Here is a 12,600-nt window from a genome sequence, read left to right as displayed (position 1 = left end):
ATTCATTCTGATAGTAGAACCAAGTAAGTGAAATAGCTTTCCAATGGACCAAGCTTGCCTTTAAAGTGGAGATCAATTTAGGATAGTTGGACTCATAGAGTTATGAAAACTGGGGAAGCAACCAGACACCCAAGTATTTCAGGTCCTTGGTAACCCAACAATCTCTTCTTTCGCTTTGAATTGTTCAACCTTATTGATCCTAGGCTACCTTAACTTACACCTAGAAGAGCACTCGGATCCCTACGTTCAACGATTCACAACATTCCTAGACTCCCTAAATCTGTCTCTGGACTTAGTGGCTTCCTCCAACGGATCTGACCACTTATTCCTGGACCATCTAAACTGGGCCCAGCTAATATGGTCTGACCACTACTCACTCTCGTTCTATCTAAAATCTGCCAGTCAGATCTAAATTGAAACGAGAACCCAGTCAAGCTCCAAAGAAGCAAAATAGAACCATCTAAATTCTGGCACCTGGTCCTACTCAACATCCATTTCTGACCTCATTCAGAACTATCTTAACTAGTCCCTTATTTTCTTACTCCTGCTACTCCACCTTATCCATTTTTGCTTACATGCTATATTGTCTTTTAAAATGTTTGTTTTGGCATTATAAAGTAGCATACTATACCATACTTTCTATTGTTTGAATATTTTTGTTGTAGTAATTGTCTATTGCTTATGTTTGACTTATTCTTGCAGTACACCGCCTTGAGTGAATTCCTTCAAAAAGGTGGTAAATAAGTCCTAATAAATAAAATAAATAAATAAATATATCATCAGGACAAACCCTCCCAAACTACGATTCCCATACCTGGAATACTGCAATTGGTAAAATTCTTGACGCAGTAGCCCCTGTCAGAGTAAAAAGAGTAAGGCAGGTAGCAAACCCTTGGTTTAGTAACAACACAGCAACCAAGAAAAGAACATGCAGACCAATTAGAGCACACCAGGAGAAAAACAAGGGACACCCTGGTCTAAGCAAGCTGGAGAAAAGAAATAAAGGAATATAAATATCAAATAGCATAGGTCAAAAAGGAATTTTACGGCCGAGAAATCAATAAACCATCCAAAACCTTCGAGTTTACGACAGCCTAACCAATATCGACAACATATTGATGATCCCTAGATCCCTGCAACCCAAAATGGAAACACTAGCTCAATTCTTCCAAGACAAAGTTAAAATGCTTAGCCAGTCCTTCACCCTGGATAACTCAGAACCAGAACACAACCACCCCATCCAGTAACACACAAATGAATGTTTCAGCAGACAGGACCTGGGACACCTTTGAGAAGGTTTCCCCAATATCAGTTAAAAAGACCCTGACCAAACTCTCAAAAAAAACTCATGTAGCCTAGATACTTGCCCTTCATATCTACTACCCGAGATGCCATTGGAAATATTAAGTTGGGGGGGGGGGTCACGTGATGCGAGGGAGCTGAACGGACGTCCGAAAACCCGGCTCCGCTCCTGATTCCCTCTACCTTTGAAATTAATCAGCTTAACTCCCGTTCTAAAAACCGACGAGCTAAGCGGGGGAACGGTAGACGATCCGCGCTCAGTTTACGAGGCTGTGAGGAGGAGAACACGGCAGAGAGAGCGGGGAATGCCCGCGAAGTCGCAGAGGCCTAAAAAGTCCCGCATGCTCGACGTGAAAGCCAAGATGGCGGCGGTTAAAGAAGTCGCGGGGGAAGCGAGTCAGTCCACAGAAGTCTTTCAGGAACTTATACACCAGGTGACGGCTATATTAGAAGATAAGCTGTCCAAGTTCCAGTCCTCAGTGGAGCAAATTCGGGAGGCAGTAGAAAGACAAAGTGCGAGACTCCAGCAGGCGGAAGAGAGGATTTCCAGGCAAGAAGACAGAGCGGAGGCAGCAGACACCCGATTAGACGGGCTGGAGCGAAAGTGCGAGCGCCTGGAGCAGCAGATTGATGATCTGGAGAATCGGAGCCGAAGAAACAACGTCCGAATAGTTGGACTCCCTGAGTCGGTGCAGGACAAAGAATTGTGGAAGATCATGGAGGAATGGCTCCCAGAACAGCTGGGGTTACAGTGCCCCAGGAAGCCTTTGCAGGTTGAAAGAGTCCATCGGATCGGGGCGCGCAGAGAGGGGGAGAGCCGCCCCAGGACAGTTATAGCAAAACTTTTAAACTACGCCGATAAAGAGAAAATATTGCTGGCATATAGGAAGAAAGCAGCGCTGGAATATAATGGAAGTAAAGTCTTGTTGTTCCAGGATTACTCTGCTGTGGTTTCGGAGCAGAGGAGGAAAATGGGACAACACTGCAAGCGCTTGTTTGAGAAAGGGGTGAAATTTGCTCTACTTTTCCCGGCTAAAGTGCGGGTTATGGCTGATAATAAGGTACTGTTTTTCACTGACCCCAGCGAGCTGGCAGCATATGTGGAACGCATATAAGGGATTTGCAGCAGACTTTTTGAAAAGCAGATCAGTGATGGTACCTTACTTGTGATAGTGCGGCCTGTTGGATTATAAGGGCAGTGCGTGGGAAAAGAAACTTACGACTGGACCAGAATAATGTAGAGATATTCATGAGAAATTGTGGGTTTTAAGGACCGCTCAAACTGTGACATTAGAACTGTGAGGACCCGAATCGTGGGATTAACCAGATCAATGGGAATAAGTGACCAGTTGTTGTTCTTATAAAGGGGGAAACTGACCAGGCTATGGGAACACCAGTGAGGTGGCAGTCCACGGAAGATGGAAGGAAGAGTCCAACACCAAGCTGAAGAAGCACTGGTAGTGACCACAGACCTGGCAGAAGAAGACAACCTGAGAAGAGTGGTTCCAGAGCGAGAGAGCCAGATGTTGCTGGTAGTTAAGTTTTTCCTGTGAGACTTCATAGAAAGTTGAAGTGGTTTGAAAGTTATCTTGATGAATATGTGTTGAAGGGTGCCAGCAAAGTGCTGGCACTCCTTACTGTTCCTGTTTTTGGGGTTAAAGATGTTGCAGGGGAAGGGGAGATTAGGGCTGAAGGGAAGGGGCGATAGGCATAGAGAACGGGAGAGCGCGAATTATTAGGGGAAACGGGGGTTGTGAGTGCGGGGGAGTTAGTGGTAGGGGGAAGGAATGTTTTGGTTAAACATTGTATGGATGGGAGTGTGTGTGTTGGGAAATTGGAATGCAATGGCTGGTGAGGGAAGGGAGGGTGGGAAGGGGGGGAGTAAAGGGGAGGATAGTGATAGGGATGGGGGAGCGGGGACAGTTCTGGCTATTAATACCACATGTAACAGTATATTAGGGGACTGGAAGGTCATGAGTGAGAGGGGAGGAGGTTCCATAACTTTACAAATAGATGTTAAACAACAAGTCTGGACTGGAGGCCTAGCTGGGGGGCCTCTGGATAGAGATACACAGAGTATTGGTGAGCTTAGAAATTATCAACAGCTGAGCTGAATGGCTAATCTAAAAGTTGTGTCATTAAATGTAGATGGGGTGCACTCACCAATAAAGAGGACAAAAGTACTACAGGCACTCAAGAGGCAAAAGGCCGATGTGGCACTGATACAGGAAACACACTTAAGTAAAGTGGAGCATCTTAAGATGAAAAGAGATTGGGTGGGAGACATATTTTTTGCAGCATACAATGGTAGGCAAAGGGGAGTAGCCATACTAATACGGAAAACAATTGCATTTAGTATGCATAAGATGTATCAAGACCCGGAAGGGCGCTTTGTAATAGTGACAGGATCCTTGCAAGGTATCAAAGTGGGACTGTGTAGTGTATACGCACCAAATGTTTATTCTCATAAGTTTTTTACCGCTTTGATAGCTAAATTGGTAGCCTCTGATGAATATCACCTTATTGTAGGAGGGGACTTTAACGTTACGAGTGACCCCTCTATAGATTGTAAACCCCCAAAGAAGGTGGGGCGGGGGCATGAAGAAAGAGGGGTGAATTTACTTATGAATGAGCTGGGGATGGTGGATATTTGGCGCCTCCAACACTTAGAAGAGCATGATTACACTTTTTTTTCACACCTGCATGGAGTTCACTCGCGTCTTGACTACCTGCTTGTGTCCCACTCAGTTAGCTTGATAGTAGAACAGACTGGAATTGGGGAGCCCGATGTTTCTGACCATGCCCCAGTGTGGGCTGAAATGCGGTGGGGGGAGAGGAGGAGACCGGCAAGATGGCGTATGAATCCGGCTCTGTACCAGAGTAGAGAATTTAAAACTTACCTGAGGCAGAGCTGGACGGATTACGTCGCTGAGAATGATGCCCAGTCGGTAAACCCGAGAATTTACTGGGAGGCAGCGAAGGCTGTACTCCGAGGCAAAATTATTTCTTATGTTGCCTCGCAGAATAAGCGGCGGAGCTCTCAACTTACAGAAGTGTCCGGGAGGTTACGGGAAGCCCGCAGAGCTCTCATCGTCTCTCCCACAGAACATAATAGACAGACATACGCAGAGTGTAGGAAGGCAATGCAGGAAATATTGGACGCAGGAGCGTTATACAATATTAAGCTATACAAGTATAAGCTTCACCAATGGGGGAATAAAACAGGCAAGCTCTTAGCGGCCTTGGTGAGGCAGAGATCAGGGAAGCAATATATAGGTAAGATCCGAGAAATGGGGGGAATGGTAACAACAGACCAAACGGCAGTAGAAAGGGAATTTGTGCAATATTACACAACACTTTACAAAGCGGGCCCTTTTTCAGAGGAAAATTGCACAGAGTTCCTTAGGGCTGTGAACCTGCCCTCGCTAACTGAAAGTCAGAAAGAGATGCTGAACGCACCACTGCAAGGGAAAGAGATGCAACGAGTAATTAAACGCTTGCAGCTGGCCAAAGCCCCAGGGCCAGATGGCCTAGGGACAGAATATTATAAGATTCTGCAGGATCTGCTTATCGAACCCCTTATTCAAATGTGTAACGAGGTGAAGGAAACGGGCGATATGGGACCTGTATTGAACCATGCCCATATCACCGTTATCCCTAAGCCAGGGAAAGATAGGGAGCAAGTTGGGTCCTATAGACCCATTTCGCTGCTTAACCAAGATCTCAAGTTGCTGGCGGCAGTGCTGGCGGATCGGCTAAGTCAAGTGGTTCCCAGTCTAGTTCACCCCGACCAGGTGGGTTTTGTTAAGGGAAGATACGCGTCGGCCAACATCTTGAAAGTAAGTCGAGTGCTACTTGAAGGTAGGGGGAGAGCAGGAGATGCTATACTGGCCAGCTTGGATGCCGAGAAAGCATTCGACAAAGTAGTGTGGGAGTATCTATTTTGGGTCCTAAGGCGCTTTGGTATACAGGGAGAGTTCTCACAATGGATCAGAGCTTTGTATAGCAACCCAACCGCGCAAATTATCATAAATGACTCCCTTACGGATGCTTTCCCCTTACAGGGTGGTACCCGGCAGGGGTGCCCGTTGTCACCGTTACTTTTTATCCTGACACTGGAACCCCTGGCGGCTAAAATACGGCAAGAACCTAGACTAACAGGATTGCGAGTAGGGGGTGCAGAACACAGAATAAATTTGTTTGCCGACGACATGCTTTTGTTGTTGGATAAGGCATCTCAAACGCTACCTCTGGTGATGGATATCATTAAGGAATACGGGGAATTTTCAGGGCTTAGTATTAATTTTGGGAAATCAGAAGCGCTGCCCATCAGTGATCCCTGCACATGTAGGACACACGTAGAGTTCCCCCTGATGTGGGCCCAAAAGGGCATTAAATATTTAGGAGTGTTCTTAAGTGCAGATCAGAGCTGGATATATAAAAAGAATGTGACAAACCGAGTGGAGGAAGTAAAACGACTTTGCGGCAAGTGGAAAGACTTGCCTATAAATTTTATGGGTCGGATTGCTTTGGTTAAGATGGTAATGCTGCCTAAATTAATATACCCCTTACAAATGCTTCCTCTATGGGTACGAAGGAAGGAGGATAGTATATATAGAAGTGTGATAAGCACTTTTATTTGGCGAGCGAAACGTCCACGGATCTCCTTTGTGAAACTCACTCATACTCGCAAACAGGGAGGTCTAAAGTTACCAGATTTAAGAACATATAATGTGGCAGCGCTGCTGCGGTGGATTCATGAACTGCAGTCGGGAGAGAGTTTTTATGCCACTATGGGTTTCTGGGAGAGTTGCTGTGGTCAGAATGATCCGTTTGCAGTATTAGAGTCGTGGGCAATGAAAGGAGCCAAAAAGATAGTGAATAATCCATACGTGGCAGCGCTGCAGCGGGCTTGGAGATGGTGGAGGGGACATGGTGGTACAGTGCGGGGAGCTAGCCCATTTCTACCACTAACGGGCAACATGGCCTTTCCGGCGGGTCAGGGAGTATCAGTATTTAGCGAATGGCGCGAAAAGGGTTGCAGATTTATAGGGCAATTTAGGAAAACTGAAGAGGAGGCTTTCCCAACGTTCACCGAAGTTAGGGATGAATTACAACTACCGGGCTCGCAATTCTTTGCATACCTTCAAATTAGAGATTATGTGCTGAGTGTGGAACGCAGGAGCCGGGAACGGGTGTATTTCACGCAGTTAGACAAAATGTTTTTGCAAATTCCGCCCAAACTCAATAGACTGTCACAATGGTGCCAATTAATTCGGGAATCCCAGGATGCGTTACATACCCCGCAATTAGCAGAGAGTTGGAGTAGGGACACAGGTGAGGAGATATCTGTGAAACGATTGGGTGCGATCTTTGGGGGATTAAGCAAGATTACCCCAAATGCAGCCCTACAAGACATACAATATAGGATTTTATATAGGGTACACATCACTAAAGAGAGAGGCAAGATCATGGGGATGTGGGAGGATGATACTTGCAATAAATGTGGGCAGAGTGTGGGAGGCTTTTTGCACTCATTTATGGAGTGTCCGAGCCTACATAAGCTATGGGTAGGTGCGCTGGAAGTAATGGAAAAGACGTTGCAGAGCGAAATGGAGTGGAAGTATTCAGCTATTCTGATGGGTTGTGGGGAATCTCTTGGACAGCAAGGACTGGGTGTAGCTCAATGTAAATTTGTGCTGTTGGCTGCATTATTAGTGAAGAAATGCATTTTACAAGCTTGGGTTGATACTTTGCCTCCATCTTTGGATCGGTGGAAGGCCCAGATGAAGGAAATGGGCCAATGGGTGCATATGACACTAAAATTCACAACAGTACTTAGTAATCGCCAGTACAAAGATATATGGGGGAGAGCGCGGGACCTGCTCATGGCATCAGACCCTGACTTGCAAAGTAATGGATAGCCAGATAGGGGAGGAGGAGGGAGGGTAAACGGGGGGGGGGGGGGGGGGGGGGGGGGGGGGGGGTGGGGGGGGGGGGGGGGGGGGAAATTTCATTTGTAAGGGTAGGGGTTAACAGGGGGGAAAACAAAAAACACATGGGGACCAAAGCATACGTTTGTAGGTGCATAATCTGTAATGTTTTTCCTTTTGGTTGTAATGTACTGATTGACGTTGAGCTGCAGGTGGCAGCAGATGTTTGTATTTGTCTTCATGTTGCAATAAAGAAATTTTCCAAAAAAAAAAAGGAAATATTAAGTTGGCTCTCCAAATCTGTCAGTACCAACCTCCAATCAGGCCACCAAACTATCACCTCATTGCAAGCATCCCCTGAATGGCAAAATTACTAGAATCCTGAGTAAACGAGCAACTACAAAATTATTTAGAAACATTTGACATCCTTAATAAGAAACAACATGGTTTTAGACTGAATCACAGCACGGAAACACTCCTCCTCGTTCTTACAACCAAGATCAGACAATCATTAAGTCAAGGACAACAGGCAGTGCTATTACAGTATGACATATCAGCTGCCTTCGATGCCATAATCCATACCGTACTCTTATCTAAACTATCAGAAATAGGATTGACAGGAGCAGTGTTGACATGGTTTGAGAAATTTCTAAGGAACAGATCATACAGTGTCAAGGGACACATGGCCAGATCATTCAGCTGGAGCCCCAGCTGCGGAGACCCTCAGGGATATCCCCTCTCCCCAGCACTGTTCAACATTTCTCTCAGTTCCTTGGGTGATCTTCAACTCGAGGAAGAAATCACCCTACTATCATATGCAGACGAATTCTTTCTTCATTGCCCATTGATGGGAACATCGGACAACTTTCCAGGTACTGTCAAACATTACATCTCCCATATAGACAACAGGGCCACAAGACACCATCTAAGCTTGAACAAACAAAAAACTAAGATACTCTGATTTGGGGATGACATCCCAAACAGCCCCATGATCTTAATATAATATCGCAAGGGCAAGTATCCAATGGCGCTGTCATCTGCTATTCAAACCACTAAATATGTGATCTCAGCAGTATAAAACAGCATAAGAAAAGTGCACTTAAAAATAAGTTGAATTCAGCTTTTCAGCCTTTATCATGTCAAGGGAATGTACAGAAAGATTTAAGTTTTATTGAATTTGATATACCGCCTAGCTTACACAGTGCACAGTGGTTATCCAGTAGCCAATGATTCTCAGCGCTTTCCTGGAGGACCACCTAGCCAGTCAGGTTTCAAGACTGTCAGAATGATTATGTAGGAGATAAATTTGCATATATTGGAGACACATTGTAGGCAAACCTACCCCATGCATATTCATTGTGGTAATCCTGAAAACTTGACTGGCCAGGTGTGCCTCCAGGAGACAGCTGAAAAGCACTGCAATAAGCCGCTTTATATAAGCTTCAGTTGAAAAGTTTGGTTGTCCTATTTACAAAAACATGACATCTGGAAGCAGGTCCCACCTTTTAAATAGTAGCAGCCCATTACAGCACCAAATTTGCAAAATGACTAGTCTAGAACAAGGATTAGCAATCTTATCCTCAAGTATCCCTTAGACCCACAATGAATACACATAAAATACATTTGCAAACACTATCTCCACTGCATGCACACATATCTCATATACATTCATTGTGCATATCCTGAAAACGAGACTGGCTCGGTACTGAAGGACAGGGCTGAAAACTACTGCTCTATAAACTTCAGACCACCTGGAAAAAAAAAAACAGCTGACATCATCCAGCTACTAATGACAAAAGCACTCCAGCAAGCTTGCATACTTTATGAAATGAGAACACACTTAACAGTCTAGGCAGTTCTTGTCATATTACAGTCTTTCACTTTTATTATTTCTCTAAAGAAAAACTGAAATCCTACCATGATGCTTTTCAGTCGCTTAACCTCATCTTCCTGGGCTCTGTAGCTTTCCAGTTCTTGCTGTACAGATTCTGCTACTTCTGGGAAAGGACTGAAGCAAAATCAGTCATCAGTAGTTGTCACACAACAAAAGTTAGAAATGATGTTAGCTCCTCCATCTATGTAATCTACTTCTCATCACATCTCTGACAACCAGTGAGGAAATTCTTAAAAACTCAGCTGATCTGGAAGGGATATTATAAACAATACGATAGGAAGAATAGAGTTTTCCATTTTTGAAGATCCAAACTAATTAAAATTAAGAACTTTAACAGCTATCATCTTTCAGAAAATATGTTGAAGTTTCAAGAGTAAAACTTACCATCTTATATTTTTTCTAACACTTTATTTTACATGCGGGTAAACAGTAGCAACTGATGTTATCAACAGGACCCAGTTTGAGTAAGGGGGAGAAATTATTACTGCAGAAGGCAAGTGGAGCAGTAGCCAAGTGGTTAGTGCAATGGACTTTGATCCTGGGGAACTGGGTTTGATTCCCACTGTATATACTATGTAAACTGCTTAGAATGTGGTTGCAAAGTCCCATTTCCCGTTCCCCTTTTGGGTAGAGAGTATATTCTGATAAACTGGTGGAAACAAGAACCCCCTACCTGCACGGGCATCACCATAACAATGGAAATCTTTTCAACAAATATGATCCCCTGTTTAGGAGATGCTCCAGCAAAGAGCACAGTCTATTACTGAACCAATAAAATAAATGAAGTGGAAATTTTATATGTATTATTTGGAAACTGCTTATTATATTATATTGTCTTGGATTTAGCAAATGAACGGCAATGAGGATATAATGTGTTACCTTGCTACAGAGAAGAAATCACAGAGAGCAACCATGTTCTGGAACTCTGGAGTTCTGGAACACCAGGAGGGCTGTGGGTTTCTTTGGGGTGGTGGTGGTGGGGGAACAAGATAGGACGTTATATAATAAAAATGTAACTCATATTGTTTTAGCTGTTATTTACTGTTGTTACACGGTACCTGATTGACCCGGTATGATGCAGAATGGCTTTGTTATTTGATTACAAGAAGGGTAGAGGAGGCAAAGTTAATTGAAGACCCAACACAGCCTGTGTTTCGGCATAATGCCTGAGTCAGGGGTCCTAGAATTTCTCATTCATAATCACATCCATTAATCTTCCAGAAGACTGATCCAATATGACAAATATGATATAATGGGTGATTGTAAGAGTTATAAATAAGTTTAATAAAAAAAAATACAGAAGAAGCCTTCAGAAACATCTTTTTCATTCAGAAGAAATTCAAAAATGGCTAAAACACTCCATGGAAAGGTGTTAAGCAACAGAATAAGGCCTATTGTTCTGCTACAGTCTACCCAGCACGCTTCTTGGGCTTGAAATAGACACTCTGCTCTTAATAAAACAAGTCTGGCCGTGGTGTTTCAAAAGGGGCATCATCCCTGTTTTGGCCCAGATTTCATACCAAGTTAATTAGCAAAATTGGGCAATAGACCAGAGAGTCAGTGAAGCGAATGCTACATACCTGTAGAAGGTATTCTCCGAGGACAGCAGGCTGATTCTTCTCACTAATGGGTGACGTCCACGGCAGCCCCTCCAATCGGAAACTTCACTAGCAAAGGCCTTTGTTAGTCCTCGCGAGCCCATGCGCGGCCGTCTTCCCGCCCGAACTGGCTCGTGTTCGTCAGTCCCATATGTAGCAAGACAAAGACAAGGGAAGACACAACTCCAAAGGGGAGGCGGGCGGGTTTGTGAGAACAATCAGCCTGCAGTCCTCGGAGAATACCTTCTACAGGTATGTAGCATTCGCTTTCTGCAAGGACAAGCAGGCTGCTTGTTCTCACTGATGGGGTATCCCTAGCCCCCAGGCTCACTCAAAACAACAAACATGGTCAATTGGGCCTCGCAACGGCGAGGACATAACTGAGATTGACCTAACAATTTATCCAACTAACTGAGAGTGTAGCCTGGAACAGAATAAACATGGGCCTAGGGGGGGTGGAGTTGGATTCTAAACCCCGAACAGATTCTGAAGCACTGACTGCCCGAACCAACTGTCGCGTCGGGTATCCTGCTGCAGGCAGTAATGAGATGTGAATGTGTGGACAGATGACCACGTCGCAGCTTTGCAGATCTCTTCAATAGTGGCTGACTTCAAGTGGGCCACTGACGCAGCCATGGCTCTGACATTGTGAGCCGTGACATGACCCTCAAGAGCCAGCCCAGCCTGGGCGTAAGTGAAGGAAATGCAATCTGCTAGCCAATTGGATATGGTGCGTTTCCCCACAGCCACTCCCCTCCTGTTGGGATCAAAAGAAACAAACAATGGGCGGACTGTCTGTTGGGCTGTGTCCGCTCCAGATAGAAGGCCAATGCTCTTTTGCAGTCCAATGTGTGCAGCTGACGTTCAGCAGGGCAGGAACGAGGACGGGGAAAGAATGTTGGCAAGACAATTGACTGGTTCAGATGGAACTCCGACACGACCTTCGGCAAGAACTTAGGGTGAGTGCGGAGGACTACTCTGTTATGATGAAATTTGGTGTAAGGGGCCTGGGCTACCAGGGCCTGAAGCTCACTGACTCTACGAGCTGAAGTAACTGCCACCAAGAAAATGACCTTCCAGGTCACGTACTTCAGATGGCAGGAGTTCAGTGGCTCAAAAGGAGGTTTCATCAGCTGGGTGAGAACGACATTGAGATCCCATGACACTGTAGGAGGTTTGACGGGGGGCTTTGACAAAAGCAAACCTCTCATGAAGCGAACAACTAAAGGCTGTCCTGAGATCGGCTTACCTTCCACACGGTAATGGTATGCACTGATTGCACTAAGGTGAACCCTTACAGAGTTGGTCTTGAGACCAGACTCAGACAAGTGCAGAAGGTAGTCAAGCAGGGTCTGTGTAGGACAAGAGCGAGGATCTAGGGCCTTGCTGTCACACCAGACGGCAAACCTCCTCCATAAAAAGAAGTAACTCCTCTTAGTGGAATCTTTCCTGGAAGCAAGCAAGATGCGGGAGACACCCTCTGACAGACCCAAAGAGGCAAAGTCTACGCTCTCAACATCCAGGCCGTGAGAGCCAGAGACCGGAGGTTGGGATGCAGAAGCGCCCCTTTGTCTTGTGTGATGAGGGTCGGAAAACACTCCAATCTCCACGGTTCTTCGGAGGACAACTCCAGAAGAAGAGGGAACCAGATCTGACACGGCCAAAAGGGAGCAATCAGAATCATGGTGCCTCGGTCTTGCTTGAGTTTCAACAAAGTCTTCCCCACCAGAGGTATGGGAGGATAAGCATACAGCAGACCTTCCCCCCAGTCCAGGAGGAAGGCATCCGATGCCAGTCTGCCGGGGGCCTGAAGTCTGGAACAGAACTGAGGGACCTTGTGGTTGGCTCGAGATGCAAAGAGATCTACCAAGGG

General features: G+C 45.4%; 1 protein-coding gene across 2 annotated transcripts in view; it reads right to left on the bottom strand.

The window, feature by feature from the left end:
• The window catches only part of SCFD1 (sec1 family domain containing 1), a 304,030-nt gene that overhangs the window by 199,138 nt on the left and 92,292 nt on the right, over positions 1-12,600 (bottom strand). For both annotated transcript variants that reach the window (XM_030214680.1, XM_030214681.1), the window contains one exon: positions 9,153-9,243. In XM_030214680.1, coding sequence (XP_030070540.1) covers positions 9,153-9,243 — 91 coding nt within the window. The remainder of the gene's footprint in view (positions 1-9,152; positions 9,244-12,600) is intronic.

Source organism: Microcaecilia unicolor, chromosome 9, assembly GCF_901765095.1.
Source record: "Microcaecilia unicolor chromosome 9, aMicUni1.1, whole genome shotgun sequence".
NCBI lineage: Eukaryota > Metazoa > Chordata > Amphibia > Gymnophiona > Siphonopidae > Microcaecilia > Microcaecilia unicolor.
This window is presented reverse-complemented; position numbering and strand designations above follow the sequence as displayed.